We start from the raw sequence: 20,678 nt of genomic DNA, 5'->3' as shown, positions 1-20,678 counted from the left end.
TTGATGGCTCATTGCCCACATTTTGGCCCATCACCTGGGTCTTCTTTAAACTGATTGTGAGGCCAGTTTCCATACATGCATCTGCAAAGTGAGTCATGAGTGACTGAAGTTCTTGCGGATTGTGAGCCACAACAGCTACATCATCAGCGAGCAGGAATTTCCTTAGATGCATTCTAAGCAACTTTGCCTTTGATCTAAGCCTCGGCAGTTTGAAGGTTGCCATCCATTCTGGTTCAGAGAAAGATTCCATCTGTAGCAGTTCCAAAAGCAAATTTCAACAGAACTGAAAAGAAGATACCAAACAATGTTGGAGCCAGTACACAAAGGTTCAGATGTGGAAGCATACATGATGATCCCCTTCATGCTTTTATTGAAGGCCCTGATAATGCTAAGCAGTATTAAAGGACAGCCAGTCTGTGCCAGAATTGCAAACAGACCTTTCCTACTGATGAAGGTGAATACCTTGGTCAGATCAATAAAGGTAATATACAGGTTTGTTCTGTTGCATGCACTTGTCTTGTAGTCGCTTAACATAGAAAACCATGTCTGTAGTAGATTGTTCAGCTCTGAACCCACACTGAGACTCTGAGTAAACTCTCCACAAAAATGTGGAGCATGCTCAGGACAACATGTGCAAACAGCTTCCCCACTGAACATAAAAAGGAGATGCCGTGATATCTGTTAACAATCACTCTGTCACCCTTATTCTTGTAGATAGTAACTACGTTAGCATCCTTCATATCTTGCAGCACACTACCTTCTCTCCAGCACTGGCAAGGTACACTACATGCAGCTCTGAGATTAGGGTACCATTGGTACATTTAAGGACTTCTGAAGGAATACCATCTTTCCTGGGGCTTTTCCATAAGAGAGTGCTTTTATGCATTGTTGAATTCCTCCAAGGTGGGTCAACATTGAGTTCAGTCATAATTGGCAGAGGCATTCAGGGCTCTCTCCATAACTATGGTCTCGCTGGCATACAGCTGTGAGTAGTGTTCCACCTAGTGTTCCATCTTTTTGGTTCTGTCCTTTGAGACCTCACCTGTGGCTGACTTAAGTGGGGTGATCTTCCTTTGTGATGGTCCGATGGATTTCTCGATCCCATTGTACATTCCTCACATGTTACCAATGTCTGCGACCTGCAGAACCTTGAAACAAAGTTCAAGCCAATAATCATTTGCACACTGCTGAGCAACCTGCTGCACTTGACTCTGAGCACACTGGAGTGCCTGCAAGTTCTCCTTATTGGGTGAGGACCTGTATGTAGCCAGTGCCTGTCTTCTTCTCAATCAGTGGTGTCAGCACTTCAGTGTGGACATCAAACCAGTCAGCACACTTTACTGTCTTCTTCCCAAAGATAAATATTGCAGTATTATAGATAAATCCCATAGTTTTCCCATCTCTTGCTTGTGTCACCACCATCTGGGCAGAGCAAGGCTTCTTGAACTGCTTGAACAAACTTGTGTTCTTTTGAAGGGTCACTTGTCTTGCCTGTATCAGTAAGTGGCCTCCCTTCCTTTTTAGAGTGAAAGACCTTCGCACCTGGATGTTCACCTTACTGTATACAAGCAAGTGGTTGGTATTGCAGTCTGCACTGTGGTAACTGTGTTACCCTGACATTACCTAGTGGCATTTTGTGAGGGCAAGGTCAAGTTGGTGCCAATGTTTCGATCTTGGGTGTCACCATGAAACTTTGTACTGGGGCTTGATATTGAAGAAGGTGTTGGTTATGCAAAGGTCATATTGGGAACAAAGTTCAAGGAGATGCTATCCTTTTTCATTAATCTGTCCTGTTCTGAACTGTTCCAGACAGGATGGCCAGCTGTGATGGTTATTGCCAACTCTGGCATTAAAATCGCCAAGAATGAATAATGGGTCATGGGAAGGGACCTCACTGATGGCAGCACTAAGTTTGTCATAGACCTTGTCCTTGACTTCCTGGGTAGAAGTTAAATTAGGAGCATAGATGCTGAAGATGCTGACCCTGGCTGAAGATGCTGACCATGGCCATTGGTGTTTGTAGCTGAATTTATAGCAGTCATTCATTTCCTGTATTTGGTGTTATGATTGAGTCACTGAGGTAGTTTCAGATTGTGAAACCAACACCATGTTCCCTGGTCTCTTCTGGAAACTACACATGCCAGAAAAAAGTATCCCCTGGTCTCTTCTGGAAGCTTCCCATGCCATAAAAAAGTAAGGTCCTTCTCCCTGAAACATCACCCATGTTTCCTGGAAAGCCACAATGTCCATCTGCAATCTTCTCAGCTTGTTCTTAATGGCTGCTGTCTTCGGAGCATCACTGGATGTTTTGTAGATCTTCCATAAGGCCGGGAGTCATTGTCCTTACACTCTATGTGCGTAGCCTAATAGCTGGTTTATTTTGTTTCTTTTTTGTTTTTCCAAGTGTTCAGGGTTTATGAGATCAAAGGATCTCTCCCACCATTGGAAATGATTTCAAGGGTTGTCATAGCCTGGCGTGGAAGTGGGGACAAGTTTCCACTATCTATAAAATGCTGCTATGGCATGGTATTTAATAGCCTTTGACAACACAAGTCCATCTCCTGGCCTTCATGTGTGACTTAGTTTCTACGTTTGGTGAAACCATTTGTACTGATAGGAGAAGGGGAGAAGGCGAGTGACTGGTGCCTTAAAATCAGCTGCTTTGGGCAAGTGAGGCTCATCAGCCTGGGAAAGCAGCCCATCTGGGAGAAGGTGAACTCTGTTTTAAAACCTCTGATTCCTTGTGGCAATACTTAGTCATGATGAAGGCTTCACGAGTAAACCCTGAGGAAAAATCTGTTGATGGAGCCCCTAAGGCAGTTTGAGGTTGTAATTGACCTCACTCTGGCAGCAACTGCAGTGACACTGATGCCAAGTTGTACTGGCCTTGCCTTCCCCCTTGGATTACATCAGTAGCTTGGAGAGGGGGATCCTGCTGCTGGGTATCAGTTGTTTCCTCAGAATTTACATGCCCAGTCCTGCACCCTGGAGACAACACTCCAGCTTTGTTTTGTGAGAGGTGACGCAACATGGAAGCAGCCGTTACCGGTAATAAGCCAGTCTACTCAATTGGCATAGAGTGAGGTGCCAGGGGCTGCATCCTGATTTCAAATTAGGTTGTAAGTAGTTAATTTGTGTGTTTAACTGTTTCCTTTTAATGAGCATTATTAAATCAACCAGGGAATTAAGACTGAATAGAACAACTGATGCAGTGGCGGCTGGTGACTTCAAATCAAAGGGAGGGCTGCAGGAGATAGCTAAATGGGTGGTGCCAATGGGAAGGGGGTGTGACCAACTAGAAAGGGGTGGAGCTATGCTCAAAACCACAAAAACTGTGTCTTTAATTAAATACACTGCCCTGGGTGCCAAACCATCATTATGAGAGTCCAATCAAGACTAAATGAAGTGTAGAAGAAAAACATATTTCAATGTATTGGCTACATGACAATTTTCTTAATATCTGGATGGAATCAAAAAGGTTGTGAGGCATGAAAAAATAAATTACTTTTTAAATACATCACTGGAATGCTAGTCAAAATCAAGAATAAAAAAACAAGCAGCACTCAACTCGCACCACTTCTCCTTGCACTGCAGTTCTAATTATAATATGTATTCAGCTTTATAAAAGTACCAAGTAACATGCAGAAAGTAGCAATCTCTGTAATACCCCCACTGTTCAACACACACACACACACACACACACACACACACACACACACCCCTCAACTGTCCAGAATTTTGCCTCATATTTTTTGGTCTGTTCCTCATAAAATTTGTGATTTTCGGACAAATCACACTGAGGATTGAGTCACTAAATAATGACACACATTTGCGTTTCAGACTTTATACCCTTCAGAAATGCATGCTGTCACAAAATCTGTTAATCTGGCAACTTTCAAAGTTTATAAGAGCAATATTTAAAGTCTGTCCCTACTTTCTGTGCCTTTGTCCCCCCGTTATGTTAGGCTTTATCCAGATTTCTTCTTGTAAGAGGTTGAAAGGTATAATTGTTTTTGTGTGTGTGTGTGTGTGTGTGTGTGTGTGTGTGTGTGTGTGTGTGTGTCTGTGTGTATAAAACACAGAATACAGAAGGACTGCCAAAATGTCCAGACACCATTCTGTGAAGCCTCCTCGCACTGAGCTAGTTAGTTGTGCACTTGTGATTACCTTGTTATAAGTAGTAACTATCTATAAACATACAGTCACTGTTGTTCACCTCTGTATTGAGAATATTCAGTAAAACAGAAAATGGAGGACTTTATGTCCAGTAGCAGTAATAGAAAGTCATCATTATCAGTTTCCAGTTAAACAATTAACACCAAAATTAGCAAACAGTTAATGCATGCCATTCAGCAAACTGGTTAAAATATATATGCTGGGTTTACAGATTTTATTATGGCCATTTTTTTATCTTGAAATAGTACGACTCAAACGTGTGCTTGTTTTAACAGCATAACAGGATGCTACTAGTAGTTTGGTATACAAGAATAAAGTGTGGTATGTTCACAAATTCATGTCTAAAAACATTCATACTTCCCATGTGCAGGCCCAAACACTGGAGCTTGCCAAGCTGTCACTAGAATTTTTGGTTCTGTGAAATTTCTAGTACCATTTGCTTTTAAATTAATACTTAGGTTTCCAGTGCCATTTAACATTACAGTATTACTTTAATGGCACTAGAAACGTCACAAAACCAGAAATTCTAGTAATAGTTTGGCAGGTTTCACTGCCTATTCTTGCATGTTGTTAAGCAATAAATACCACCGTTACCTTCCCATAAAAGAGGTGCACTCACTGCAGCTACCTAGAATGATGCCCAGTTGAGCCTGGCTTTGACTAGGTTAAACAGCTTGTAATATCTACTAATAGCCAAAATTTAAAAAAAAATGCATTTAAACAAATCCTCAACTTTTTTCTGATCTTCAGACAAAAATCTTCTGTGACTAGACCTGTACAACATGTTTCAAATCTGGGCTGCATAATATTTAATGTCTTAAAAAAATTTCAATTGCATGATGGCATTTACTACTACAATACCCCAAATCAGCTGCTCCTGTACTGTTCCTTGTGGCAGTCAGAGTTTGGCAGATATTCTCTTGTCAGTTTTGGGTGGAAATAAATAATGTGAAGTTGTTAAATCTCGACGTTTATTCTCACTGATGGGTTCGGAGCCGACCCTCGGCTCCGACACGGCCGATAGCAAAGCTCAAGGTTTGTCAGTAGCTCGAGACCAAGCCCCTTATCCCACTGCTGGAATTACCTCAGATCTAGTTTGCTGCGGCAAAAGAGATCTCGGTGATCCAGCTAGCTCGGACCATTTTTGGAAAAAAACAACAGCAAGTCTATCTAAAAAGTTTTCCTTTTTGTTTAAAAAATAGTGTGTGTTAGTATTAGGTCTTTTTTCATAATATAATCTATAGTTTCAATAGTTATAAATAGTTTAAAAGTTAGTGCCTTGTTGGCTTCTTCATTTGTGTGGGCCTATAGCCCTATTTACTCTTATTAACCTTTATAATAGTCAGGCCTTTTTTTGTGGGCCTCTTTAGCCCTATTTTTCTAATCTATAATTACATTGTTATAGATAGTGCCCGGATTGGGCTTAGTGTTTGTGGATCTTTACAAGAGAGTAAGGACTTTATTATTCTTTGCTGTTTACTGTTTGTTTTATTTAAATATGTTGGATGAAAAGGAGAAATCCCATCCTAAATCAGGTTTTAAAAAATGCTCAGATTGTGGGCAGAAAATGTCCGTCACTGACGGACACATTCAATGTGTCTACTGTCTGGGGGCTAAACACCTCCAAGACACCTGCAGCATTTGCCACTCTTTTTCTTCAAGAGTCCTCTTGGAGAGAAGGAGGAAACTTATAGACAGGGGATTGCTACAGCAATCTTTTTCTGAGGTGTTGAGTAGCCATGAGGGTACTAGTACATCCTCCAAATCTTCAGACAAAGTGACTAAAAAGGCTAAAATTTCAGAAGGAGGGTAATTGGTTCCACAGACAGTTCATAAAGAAAGAGAAGTTCTGAATGGTCACGCTTCAGTCCATTCTTCCCTTCTTAGGGAAAGGTGATTGGATGTGCTCCATAGATCTCAAGGACGCATACTATCACATAAAGATGAACAGACACTCCAGAGATCATCTGCACTTCCGGCTGGGAGCCAATCATTACCAGTTTTGAGCTCTGCCCTTTGGTCTCACTACAGCCCCCAGAGTGTTCACCAAATGCATGGCAGTGGTCACGGCTCACCTGAGACGTCTAGGATTCCAGGTGTTTCCATACCTAGACGATTGGCTCCTAACCGCTGCCACCAGGCATCAATTGAATCAGGCAACGCAATACACTCTGACACACTGCCATCAACTGGGCATTACAATCAACTTCGAAATGTCGGCCTTATCGCCATCGCAGCATACCATTTTTATAGGAGCAGAATTAGATACTACCACTACCACTCTACGTCTCCCTGTCGAAAGAGTCTCTCTTCTCCACCAAAACATCAGCTTACTGGTGTCAAAGAACAAAGCTACAGCAGCAGAATTATTGAAAGTACTAGGTCTGATGGCAGCAGCAATCCTGGCTGTACCACTCACAAGGATGCATATGCGAATTCTTCAATGGCTCCTCTTCGCTCAGTGGTCTTACCAGAAACTACCGATGCACCACATGATTCTCATCATGGATTCTTGCAGGAGAGACCTTCGGTGATGGTTGACGTCTCTTCATGTCACAATTGGAAGACCCTTTGTCCCCCCCCCAGTAGCCACTGTGACCACGAACGCTTCCCTGATAGGGTGGGGGGGGGGCATTTTCAGGGAAAGACTGCCCAAGGCACATGGACAGATCAAGAATCACATCTGCACATCAATGTTCTAGAGTTGAGAGTGGTACTTCTGGCATTGCAGTACTTTCAGGACTCTCTTCCTCTAGGAACTATTGCAATTCAGACGGACAACATGTCAGAAGTCTGGTACTTGACCAAACAAGGCAGAAGCAAGTCTTACCCCCTTTCTCGAGAAGCCCTCAGGGTCTGGCAATGGGCTGTGTTGTCCCAGCATTTCTATTAGCAATGCACATCCCGGGGAAATCCAACATGATAGCGGACAAGCTAAGCAGGGCGATATTGCTCCCTCATGAGTGGTCTCCCAAACAACAGGTTGCAGAGTTGATTTTCCGCAAATGGGGCCAGCCTTGCTGCAACCTTTATGCCAGCCACATCAATTCAAAATGCAGAAGCTACTTTGCCCTAATACCACCTCCCGGTCATCCCCCGAGAGATGCACTTCTACACGATTGGCCCCCGGGTCTCCTTTATGCATTTCCACCCTTCCCATTAATACCCAGATTTTTACAGAAAGCAAAATCGCTGGGAAGGACTGTTATACTCATAGCCCCCTACTGGCCTTGACAGATTTGTTTTCCGTTTCTCTACCATCATCTGTTGGAAGGTCCATGGATCCTGGACCCAGTTCCGGACCTTCTGATGCACCCATCATGGGACCTTCATCCTTCACTGCAGTCCCTGAAACCGACTGCTTGGCTAATCCACTTCCCCTAATTGCCAGGCTTCATTCAATTTCAGAAGATACAAGACAAATTCTCTTGTCTTCTCACAAGCCATCTACCAGGAAATTATATGGCAGTAAATGGAAAAGGTTCTCAATTTGGGCCAACACGCAGAACATTGACCCTTTCTGAGCTCCGCTATCTTCTAGTTTAGAATTTTTGACAAAAATTTTTAAGGAAGGAGCAGCAGCTGCTACAGTTTGAGTTCAGTTAGCTGCCATCTCAAATTTTCACCTTGGTTTGGTGGCTCAAATGTTATGGGCCATAAATTATCTAAAATTTTTCTTAAAGGCGTTCTTCATATGAGACCTCCAATCAAAATTCCCTATTCTCCCTGGAATTTAAACCTTATGCTGTCTCAAATTATTCTTCCTCCCTTTGAACCAGCATCTTCTTGTGATCTCAAATTTCTATCCTGGAAAACAATATTTTTTGTTGCCATTACTTCTGCCCGCAGAGTGTCAGAACTTCAAGCATTATCTATCAGACTACCTTACATGATTTCCCATGCTGATAGAGTATCTCTCAGAACAAACCCCTCATTTTTACCTAAAGTCTGTTCTGAATCAAATATCAATCAGGTCATTGAGCTGCCAGTCTTTTTCCCAACCACTCTAGCAAATTGGAATACATGCTGCACAAACTTGATGTACACAGACAGCTCAGATTTTATCTTGACAGAACTAAGGATATTAGAAAATCAGATCAACTTTTTGTATCCTTCTCGGAAGCAAGAAAAGGCAATCCAGTGGCTAAAACAACCTTATCTAAATGGTTATCCGATTGCATATCCTTTGTTTATGAAAATGCGAGCATGCCATTAACACACAAACCTAAGGCTCATTCTACCAGAGCCGTCTCTACATCTTCTGCTTTTCCAGCTAAATTGCCCCTTGACAATATTTGCGCTGCAGCCACTTGGTCTAAGCCTCATACCTTTATCACGCATTACAAAGTGGATAAGGCTTCAAGGAACAGGACTTCCTTTGGTTCTACGGTATTGAAGAATATACTCCTATGAGTCACCCAAGATTCAGGGTGCTAGGGACACTACCCATCAGTGAGAATAAACGGCGAGATTTAACAACTTCACATATAGAAGTTATGTACTCACCATAACGTTCCATGTGAGTTGTTTATCTCGCCTTTATTCTCACGTCCCTCCCTCCTTCCCCCCCCGGCTGACTGTTGGCTTAGGGCTAGTACCATCCTGGTTATTCAATATTTCTTCTTCCCCTTTGGGAAGTGCTTTTGGTAGAAATACATAAAAGGGTATGTATATGCTTGTATGCATATATATATATATATATATATATATATATATATATCTGTAGATACTGTTACTCGCAGCAAACTAGATCTGAGGTAATTCCAGCAGTGCATTGTGGGATAAGGGGCTTGGTCTCGAGCTACTGGCAAGCCTTCAGCTTTGTTATCGGCCGTGTCCGAACCCATCAGTGAGAATAAAGGCGAGATAAACAACTCACGTGGAACGGAATGGTGAGTACATAACTTCTATTTTGTTTTGCTGCTTACATAGCCATTGTTCTGCATACGCTGGACCCTCTAGCATTTTTGTACAAATGAAAATTAGACCTGCGGGAGTGCGGGTGCAGAAGCTGAAATACTGTGTTGCTAAAACAGACAAACGGCTTCCTCATACTTTTTTATAGTTGTTGTTTTGCAAGTGAAGTGTGACTGTTATTAATGGGTGTATGTGTTTTGAAGTATGTGTATGATTTAGTAAACAATCTATGGGGTGGTGCAATAAAACTGTTTTAATGGAAAAGGTCGAAACAGGTATATCTGTGCAAGTTATTTTCTCGGCAGTTCTTTAAGCTGCTGGAAAGCATCACCTACCTCAGCTTTATGTATCTCGCGCTCGGCTCGTCTTCTTCTTTTCCTCTCTGCTCTCTCTGACTGCAGCGCAAGGCAAGCCCTTAGCCAAGATCAACCAAGACAAAAAAAAAACTTGCTTCAAGTACCACCTATGACAACAACGCAATCCACTAAATCCAACGGTCCCAAACAAACAGACAAGTACAGTACTACTGTGCTACTGCTACTGATTGTTTCTCACTCTCTTATTTGAGAAGAGAGTGAGAACCAATCAGTAGCAATCCAGCCATCCATGTCATGTGGACGTGGCAGTCCGAACCCCCTTCTAATTTATGGTGCGGTCAAACCGCATAGACTTCTGGGCATCATTCTGATGCTTTTTCTTTAATCTGGACTGCCTTCTACAACAGTCAGATACTACAGTAGATACTACATTCGCTCATTGTTAAAAAAAAAAAAAAGTAACTCGATGAGCATGCGCAGTTCGAGTTCCGGGACTTTGCGGACTTAATTATCAGGTAACTTAAAACACGAATGGAAATATTTTTTTTATGGCATTGGCAAATGAAATGTCAACTACAGTTCCATCTTTTTCCTGGGAAGGCTGCAGTCCTGCAGTCCATGTTTAACAATTGCAAGTTACTGATAATTAAATGTAATCGTTGACTGTATGACACAAGGCTGCTTTATTAGTACTGTATAAACATAATTATAATATGGCTATATATCAGTACTGAAAAAACAAGTGCACCATACATGGGGATTATGCAGAATGTTAAACTGAAAAATGTTAAAATGAAGTATTTGTATTGCTCAAAAAATAATCCCTTTGCTTTACTGTGGGGTGATTTTGGAGTTGATTATGTAATTTAGAAAGAGGCATGGAATGTAGGTAAACATGCACCCCAGAAAATACCATTAGTCATAAGTTTATGTTGTTATATTCATGTGTTGACTAAGTTTTAATTTCAGGAGGAAATATTTGTTATTATTGACTATTTAGTATACAGTAGACTCCCCCTTATCCGGCCTCTGTTTAACCAGCCTCCTCTTTAACAGGCCATCAAATTTCTGCCAAAGCTCTAGCAAAAATCAACAGAGAAGAACAATACTTCTACCGCCTCTGGGCTAAATAATGACAGACATTTGAGTTTTAGACTTCATATTCATTTGAAAAATGCATACCATCACAAATCCTGTAATTCTGGCTATTTTGTATGCATTTTCTGATTAACCAGCGATTCATTTATCCAGCCTAAGGTCCTGTCCCAGCAAGACCGGATAAGAGGGAGTCTACTGTCCATAGATTTTTCAGTTATTCCTTGTCCATGCTCTTTACCTGTATCGAACAATGTTTTTGTAACGTGGAATTAGTACTGTTTTGTAACTAATCTGTCTTTTTGAAACAGTAATGTTTTATAATTATTTGTACTTAACATTTACCTGAAATTTTTTGTGTATGTCCAGCTTGTATTTGTGAACTGTTAGTAATTCATTTGTAATGCATGGAGCATTGCGATTAGTGTCACGAAAACGGTCAAGTTATATCCTGGTTTAGCATTGCTATAGTGCAAGACCTGACCTTAACAATGCTTAAAGAGGTGCTTAACAACTTTCAAGTACTCCTTACATGCTGTTAAGGTTGGGTTTGCACTAAAAGCAGATAGCGCTGAGCAGTAAACAGCAGCAGTAGCAGGACAAGAAGCAGTTTTGTTTCAACTCCTGTTTCTACCTGCTGATGATGAAGTACACAGAGTACTTTGGTTAGAACTGCTTATCTTATACTGGGAATATGTAAGGACATCAACCATTTCCCCACAGCTTTAAGAGCTTTCAAAGCCAGCACAACACATTGCATTTTTTATAACCTTATGTTTGACTAATTTGTAGTATGTGCAAAAGATAAATCTCCGTGCACTGCAAAGAATTATGATCGGATCTCTGATGTAACTGCATATTATATGTTCTTGACATGGATGCCAAGATTTGCCCTCAAGGTGAATTTCTTGGGATCCATGTCTTGAACACATAATAAGTGAGCTATAATCAGTGATCCGATTAAAATCCTGTATATCCCACCTCTGTGCCAGTGTCATGGTTAAAAATTGCCTGTAAGCTTGCCTATTCATCCATTTAGCACATACCCAAATAAATAATAAACAAACAAACTGCCCAATACATGTTCTTAAGTAAGTATAGGCAATCAGTCTCTGGACCATTATCAGCCTGACCAATAAATCATATTCACTTTGTTTCTCAGTGTGGCTGCCATTTGGGTGATTTGCTTAACTTCTGACATATTTTATTTATTTATTTATTTGTTTGTTTGCTTATGTGTCTATTTATTTATTTGACATTGTAAAATTTCATTCTAAGTCTTTCATTAAGACTTCATTAAGAAAGGGCTCTGCAAACAGCATTTATATAAAATGGAGTAACATTTTTTGATTCCAGAGTGACCTATACACACCCATTATCCCTGCCTGTGTAATCTCTTCCCTAGTTTAGGGAGCTGTTTCTCCTCCACGTTTACTCTTTCTTGCTCCTCTTGATCCTGTAAACCACGCGTGTTATAACTAACATTCCATAGCTCTCTGTGTACCTTCTTTCTAGACTGCCATAACATCCATGAATTGTATCTATATCAAAAGCTAATCATCTGGATGTTTCTTGTACAAACTGTGGGCATGTGGGAATTACTCTTCTTACAGGTTAGACATCTTTTGTTTCATCTTGTGCAGTGTTAAATCATGATTTTTCCTTCTGTCTTCATTATCTAGTGTCTAATTGTCTAATTCTTATTTTCTGATTGGTTTCTTTCTTCTGAGGACTTATTATATGCCCTACTTGCTATTCTATATGCTGTTTAATGAAGTATATCAACCTTTAAATTTATTAAGACATGTTTGTATAAAGCAAAGAATCAGACATCCCATTTCTCCACAAAAGGCAAAATGTTGAAGTCTGCACCATTTTTTAACAATTTTGTTTCTTAATATGATATGTGTTTTTTTTTTCCATATCCAACCAAAGTGCAGTTTCCACTCCAGAAGAGACTTTGTTGTCACTCGGAAAAAAATGATTTTCTAAATCATATTGAAAATTGTGCCTCTTTATATTAGGTAGCAGCATAAAATATAATTAAGTTGTGAAGTGAAATGCTAAAAACTATGAAAGTTTAGATGCCATGTTTAATCCGTAGACTTATATCTTAGGCACATTTTAACATTTTTAAGAAAGCTTGTAATTGCTCCATAAGCCCATTGACTTAATCCCATCTACCAGTAAAGTCAGTGGTTCCATTTTTACTCCATGGGTATTAGAGCACTGGAATTCACCTCATCCTTTTCAGAGATGGTAACATCCTACCATCAAGCTGTTAACATAGCCATTTCTTTACGGAGTGCCACAGCTGCAAAGATTTTATATTTGACATACAAAATTTTCTTTCATTTGAGACATGAGCAGTTTTGGTACTCCACAAAGGGAAGTTATTACACTGTGAACAATTTAAATCATGACTGTTAAGAAACTGACACAATTGCAGCCATATATTTGTTTTTAACATTGTGTATCTATTGATTGACTTCAACCCATCATTGTAGCAGTTTCTTTCCATAGTCTCTTGCATGCAGGCAATAATGTATCTCTATTTCCAGATGCTGGTAAATATATTGTTTTCCTACAGTCACTGTAGTCCATCTTCAGTGCAAGTCAGACTATTCAGCAATGACAAAGATTGCTAAGCTGATGAAATTTTGTTTGAAGTATTGACACTATTGTGCTAATTTATTAATTTATTAATTAGTGTTGCACTGTGGTTTATACCAGGTGTTGAAAAGAAAGAAATCTGTAATCACATATAAATATATTTTAATCCACTAGCTGCATGGAAGGGATGGATAGTGAGAATACAGACTGCGGAGGCAAATTTACAAATGGAATACTTATATTTTTTTCTCTGATGTACATTATGTGTATGTGGTTATGCATTCAGAATCATTCATTTATTGTCTTATGTATTTGGAAGTGAAATCTTGAAATAAAATTGCAGACAGCACTACTATATAAATTCTTTGGTTATATTTGTCCTTTGTACAAAACCAGTAACCACGTAGGAAGAAAGGCAAAGGTGAATCCACACTGCACTTTATTGTCATATAAAACTACCAGCAGTTAGCTCTTTCATCCCATGTGGGACTTCATAAGAACTACTATGAATACACAAAGCCATGCTTAAATACACAATTAAAATCACATGACAGTTAAAACAATTCTGAAATTTAAAGGAAACTGACTTAAAAATGTATATATGTGTATATATACGTATCAGTTCATATATTTTAAAAATGAAAATAAATGTTATTTCCTTTATTACATTAAAAGACAGAAATACACATACGCGCACACACACACACACACATATATATATATATATACATATATATATATATATATATATATATATATATATATAAATATATATATATTTATAGCCCTAATACCACTTCAGCACTGTAAACTCTCTAAGATTAAGAACAGAAACAACTGAACAGGTTTCATTTAAACCAGAAAATACTTGTGCATTTAACCTAAGCTGCCGTAGAAGTTCCATGAGACTTTAATAGTCTAACCATTCAAGTCAAACCTGTCCCCCACCAAAATGTATTGGCAAATCTTACAATGGCCCCATTTGGACATACCACTTTTATCTGTTGTGCAACATCCCTTTACACTATAGTGAGTACCCCTCTCCAGTAGATCCTTAAAATTAGTATTTCTTCGGTACACAGTTACCGGTTCTTCACCCAAAAATTTGTGTAACTGGGAATTGGATGAAATTAATAACCATTTATGTTTTAGCACCCTAACAATACTATATGAATCTAATTTAAAGGTCAATGTACATGATTTAGAAAAATCTTTATTTATTTATTTATTTATTTTTATTGCTGTAGTTGTATCTAAAGTTATGGCAGGGGTCTCTAGCCTAATATTATCACTCACAGCCCCCCCCCCCCGTATCTCGTTACCAGTATAGCACAAAAGGGGGAGTAAATCTTCCAAAATCTTTTATTAACCACTTAATCTCTAATAGGGATCAAAAATTCAATAGGATACCCCCGCTTAACAAACATATCCAACAGTTTATCACATTCAACTACAAATACACAATGACTGGATACCATCATGGCCAATCTTACCAACTGGCCTTTTACCACAGACTTTTTTTGAAACATAGCATGGCAGCTTTGAAAGTGTAGATAACTGTTGGAAAATGTAGGTTTACAATGGATATTTGATTTCAAACAACTTCCCTCAACATCATTAGAAATTGTCACATCTAAAAACACCATACTTTCCCGACTGAATGAGTGAACAAATTTAAGAAAAGTTGCCGTTGAATCAATATATTGAATTTTTGACCACTATTAGAGATGAAGTGGTTAATAAAAGATTTGTCCTTTGTACCTGCATTTTTCTCCACATAACTGTTTTATTAAACATTAAACAGTTGAAACCAAAGCTATTTGTCTGTGTATTACACGCAAACAGAACTCTTATTTTTGAATAAAAATGAGATAATAATTGAAAATTAAATATGGCTTGTCTTTTGAAGTGAAAGAATAATCACATTTGCCCCACAAAGCAGTAAGCCACAAATGTCATGTAGTTCAAGTTACCTCAAGTGCTGCCTAATGCTGTCATAGTGTCTAATGTCTAATGCTGTTATACTGTCTAATGCCGCCATAGAATTAGTACAGAAAGGTGCCTCATAGCTGTTCTTGGAGCTTTTTGTAACCATATGTGTTTATCATCCTAGGTAGTTTGTCATATGCTGTGTTACTGTCATTGTGCTTTGTCTGTGCTGTGGAGTACATGCGTATGGCTGTGTTACTGTCATCGTGCTTTGTATATGCTCTGGAGTACATGCATATGGCTGTGTTACTGTCATTGTGCTTTGTCTGTGCTCTGGAGTACATGTGCATGGCTGTGTTACTGTCATTCTGCTTTGTCTATGTTGTGGAGTACACACATATGGCTGTGTTACTGTCATTGTGCTTTGTCTGTGCTCTGGAGTACATGCATATGGCTGTGTTACTGTAATCATGCTTTGTCTGTGCTGTGGAGTACATGCGTATGGCTGTGTAACTGTAATCATGCTTTGTCTGTGCTCTGGAGTACATGTATATGGTTGTGTTACTGTCATCGTGCTTTGTCTGTGCTGTGCAGTACATGTGTATGGCTGTGTTACCGTCATCATGCTTTGTCTGTGCTCTGGAGTACACACATATGGCTGTGTTACTGTAATCATGCTTTGTGCTGTGGAGTACATGTGTATGGCTGTGTTACTGTCATCGTGCTTTGTCTGTGCTCTGGAGTACAAGCATATGGCTGTGTTACTGTCATCGTGCTTTGTCTGTGCTCTGGAGTACACGTATATGGCTGTGTTACTGTAATTGTGCTTTGTCTGTGCTGTGGAGTACATGCTTATGGCTGTGTTACTGTCATCATGCTTTGTCTGTGCTGTGGTGTACGTGTATGGTTGTGTTACTGTCATCGTGCTTTGTCTGTGCTCTGGAGTACACACATATGGCTGTGTTACTGTCATCATGCTTTGTCTGTGCTCTGGAGTACATGCATATGGCTGTGTTACTGTCATTGTGCTTTGTCTGAGCTCTGGAGTACATGCATATGGCTGTGTTACTGTCATCGTGCTTTGTCTGTGCTGTGCAGTACATGTGTATGGCTGTGTTACTGTCATTGTGCTTTGTCTGTGCTGTGCAGTACATGTGTATGGCTGTGTTACTGTCATCGTGCTTTGTCTGCGCAGTGCAGTACATGTGTATGGCTGTGTTACTGTCATTGTGCTTTGTCTGTGCTGTGCAGTACATGTGTATGGCTGTGTTACTGTCATTATGCTTTGTCTATGCTGTGGAGTACAAGCATATGGCTGTGTTACTGTAATCATGCTTTGTCTGTTCTCTGGAGTACACATGTATGGCTGTGTTACTGTCATCATGCTTTGTCTATGCTGTGGAGTACATGTGTATGGCTGTGTTACTGTCATTGTGCTTTGTCTGTGCTGTGCAGTACATGTGTATGGCTGTGTTACTGTCGTGCTTTGTCTGTGCTGTGCAGTACATGTGTATAGCTGTGTTCCTGTCATCGTGCTTTGTCTGTGCTGTGCAGTACATGTGTGTGTGGCTGTATTACTGTCATCGTGCTTTGTCTGTGCTCTGGAGTACATGTGTATGACTGTGTTACTGTCATCATGCTTTGTCTATGCTGTGGAGTACATGTGTATGGCTGTGTTACTGTCATTGTTCTTTGTCTATGCTGTGGAGTACACGCATATGGCTGTGTTACTGTAATCGTGCTTTGTCTGTTCTCTGGAGTACAAGTGTATGGCTGTGTTACTGTCATCATGCTTTGTCTGTGCTCTGGAGTACATGCATATGGCTGTGTTGCTGTCATCGTGCTTTGTCTGTGCTGTGAAGTACACGTATATGGCTGTGTTACTGTCATCATGCTTTGTCTATGCTGTGGTGTACACGTGTATGACTGTGTTACTGTAATCGTGCTTTGTCTGTGCTGTGGAGTACATGTATATGTATGACTGGATCCCCCTGTCTTCTGTGTGCTGCATGTTTCCCTTCCATGTATTCCCATAGCTCTTTGATGTTGGTTTTATAGCAAAGGTTTACAAAGCAGTACTTGATGTCATGATTCAGCACAAATCATGGCAACTAATCCAAAGATTAATACCTTGAATCAATGCCAAGAGTACAAAACAAAAAGTTAGCACTACAGCTAGAACTGTGATCCTTTTCTGTTTCAAAACTGGGGCACATTTAGTTAAAAGTAAAATGACTTTTGAACCTGGAGCCTTATGATGTGCTTGTACTTGTCTGTGAAATGTGTGCTATTTACATTATAAAATGTGTCAGCAGAAGTGAGATATGTTTTTTTTTTGGTTAATTATTATAGAATAGGCATCTAGTGACTTAAAAATGAAACTTAAATTGCCTCTGAATCTTTCTGTATAAATGCAATGAATGTTCTAATATTATTTATTTATTTATAGCTTGCTTTATGCGAGAGAGAACGTATAAGCCTGCACAACCTCCCAAAGAGTGACTTCATTGAGTTTCTAAATCCTCCAGATGAGCCAGAAGATGGCTACCCATTGGGCATTCTGTACCACTGCTCGCAGGAAGCGATTGTTAATGTCGAGGTCATAGCATCTACTGAGCAGAAAACAGCAGTGTCTGTATTTAAGAAACGTTGGATGTGCACTTCAGGTTCTGCTGCTAAGGTGAGGGAGGTACAAATAGACTTTCCTGACCAGATTGTGTTTCGGGATGACTACTTTTTGAAACACTCAGTTTTGGTGCTTAGTATAATGCTAAGGGCCTGGATAGCTGATGTGTCAAGTGAGGAGTCCCTTCCATCTGCGGATGCTGGTGGAGGTTCTTACATGCAGGGCCTAGCAAAAACTTTTCATATTCTCCAGCCAGTGACTCCCTTCAGCAGGCCTCTGAGACCTCCAAAACAGACTTTACGGTGGGACCATGAAATCCTCTGGAAACTTCAGGAGAATACCATACCACAGTGTAGAGTAGAAGAAGGTGAGTATAAAGAGTTCTTAATTACATTTAACCTTAGATTTGTTAGAAAGATGAATATGGGCACAGAGTGTTGAAAGATTAGCCCAGTTTAATTTCTTGGCCTTGCTTCCATGCTTGAATTCTACTCTCTACAGCATGGCAATTGCTGCATTCCATCACTAATTTTCACAGTAGTCTCTGAAGTATTAGGTGACCTGTATGGCCTGAAGAACACTGATTTTTCCTTTCTGGAGTTGATTTACAGTTTTTTCCTATTTTGACAGTTTAGTTTGTCCAGAGTCATTAGAAGGACTCTCATTGCATTCACTAATATCTATTTGTTTCGATTATCCTTTGACTCAGTTTTCCTCCAAGGGTGGCAGCAGACATGCCAAAAGCAATGCAGTTTGCAGTAAAGGCATCATATTCAATATTATGAAGAGCTGCAGTGGAGGAATCTTCTGGAAATCACAAAAAACATTACCAATGGTGGCTGGTGACTTCAAATCAAAGGGGGCTGCAGGAGTCAGCTGAATGGGCATGGTCAGCAAGAAAGGAGGTGTGGCCAACTAGAAATACTCATTAACTTGCTAATTATTTTACATTCATCGTAAAATACAAACAAAAAAGTATTACAGTTTTGCAAAGATATAATTACAACAACAGTAAACAGTAGGGAAATATGTTTAATTCACACCCTGTCCCAATTCCCAATCCCAGTGCCTACCTCACCCACAGTATCTGATTTGATCTTGCGAGGTTAAAAATAAAAACAACAAAAAAAGACAATACTGTCATTAAGGTAAGCATTCTTTTTTTTTTCACATAAACAACACTCAGTTCAGGGCTTATGGTTGATCTTACTTCACTCAAATGCACATTAGTCTTGCAAAGCAAACTACAACTGCAGTCATTCCATTTGCACATAAGCATTGCCCCATCCCAACTGTTTACCCAGAGAATCTGCTTTGAGCATACAAGGTTTAAAATAATGAAAATAAAAGACTGCAGTTACATTACTGTATTTCTTTCACATTACATAGCCAAGAACTTGCATGTGATCTTACTTCAGTTCACCCATACAGACTTTACTCATAGGTTTATAGGGTCATAGGTAGGTACTAGACTATCGGCCCAAGGGCCTATGTAAGCCTAGCCAACAAGGTTCCCTGGCTTTCACCACCCAAGAAGGTTATTTTCCTGTGGCCCTGTCGGGCAGGGCCGCAGAAGTGATCCCTGGGGTGAATTTCCTATTTCCCATCCACTCATCAAGATTTTTCTTGAAGAGTGCTAGTGAGGAACTCTGCTTGATGTAGAAAGATAGCTTGTGCCAGAGTATGGGAAGTCTCTGGGACAGGAATCTATCCCTACAGCATGTTCTGTTTCTAAGCCTCCAGCATGGTCAAGCAAAAGTAGTTTGTTTCAACAACAAAACATTGATAAGCCACCCTAATTAATCTTGACTAACCCTGCAAAAAATACTTGGTTAAAAAAATACAGATGTTATCCACAAATGGCTTTCCAGAACACACTGCATACCTAGTATCGCTTTGACTCTTGCCAGGATATTATATTTAAAAAAAAAGAAAATCATCAGTAGTCCCCAAAACACATTGCCTCCAGTGTTCAAAACTCTGTGTGCATACTGTTTTATGCTTTACTTCTACAGTGATTACAGATATCTGGATTTAATTTACAACGTTTATTTAAAATTTTATAGCATAAACACTGACAGACAGTTGCTAAACAAAGCAATACAGTCTTACAGTGAAAACAGACTTAGCATTAAAACTTCTCTGTCTTTGAAATTCATTCATTGAAACAGCACTGAAACCCACATTCAAAGAAAATGCATTTGGCCAGTGGCGGGCTAAGTTTACCACCTTTGGGCTGTTTTCAAATCATAGGCCCCTTGCACATATTTAGCACCATGAAAAAGTTCTTTGATTCACCTTCTTGATTTATTCAATTATAAAATATATTGATTAAATTATATCCCTTGTATAATACAGCAGCACTTGTTAGACCGCATTTTAAATTTATAGTTTTGAACATTTTTTCCAGTAAACATTGAAACAAAACATATGAACCACTAATAACAAAGCTGCCCAATTCAGAACATTTCAACCATAAAAGGCCACTCAAACTTCTGTCATTACAATCTAACAATATCTACCAATACCTACAGCCTTCTGCATCAAGACACAAGTATGCAAGCTGTTGTGCTACTAACACTGCTTTAAAACTCTATACCACAATAGTTAACCCATTTGCTAAACAAAACAGTTGCACATTTTAGAGAGCTGCATCTGGAAATAGAGTGTGTACCTGTCATCCTCCCAGTGAACATCCTCCACTGGTGCCAGTGGTAAGGATCAAGGCTCCTTGATTACGGGCCCAGAGGAGGATCGTCACAATAATGATAACAATAGGAAAACATAATTACCTCCCCACTTGCACCATTCCTTTTTCCAAGGAGTTTAAATCAGCAGTTCTGTCTGAAACTCTACACAAATTGATATACACAGAGATTGAACCAATAAGTACTAAGTTTTATTTGGCCAGCCATGAGTATCAACCCTTAGAGGCTTTCTTCAACAGAAGCACAAGAGGTCTATCTGGACAAAGTCAGAAATAATGGGAGGGGGGGGTGCTGAAA

At 39.7% G+C, this 20,678-nt stretch overlaps 1 protein-coding gene across 1 annotated transcript in view; it reads left to right on the top strand.

Annotated features, from left to right (window-relative positions):
• Positions 1-20,678, top strand: part of LOC122803164 (protein sel-1 homolog 3-like) — a 920,824-nt gene that overhangs the window by 82,738 nt on the left and 817,408 nt on the right. Inside the window, exon 2 of the mRNA XM_044072781.1 lies at positions 17,497-18,040. Within this exon, the coding sequence (XP_043928716.1) occupies positions 17,497-18,040 (544 nt within the window). The remainder of the gene's footprint in view (positions 1-17,496; positions 18,041-20,678) is intronic.

This window comes from Protopterus annectens, chromosome 5.part1 (genome assembly GCF_019279795.1).
Source record: "Protopterus annectens isolate FY-2018-M chromosome 5.part1, PAN1.0, whole genome shotgun sequence".
NCBI classification, from domain to species: domain Eukaryota; kingdom Metazoa; phylum Chordata; order Ceratodontiformes; family Protopteridae; genus Protopterus; species Protopterus annectens.
The sequence above is the reverse complement of the archived record's forward strand: the minus strand, read 5'-3'. Positions and strand labels throughout refer to the sequence as shown.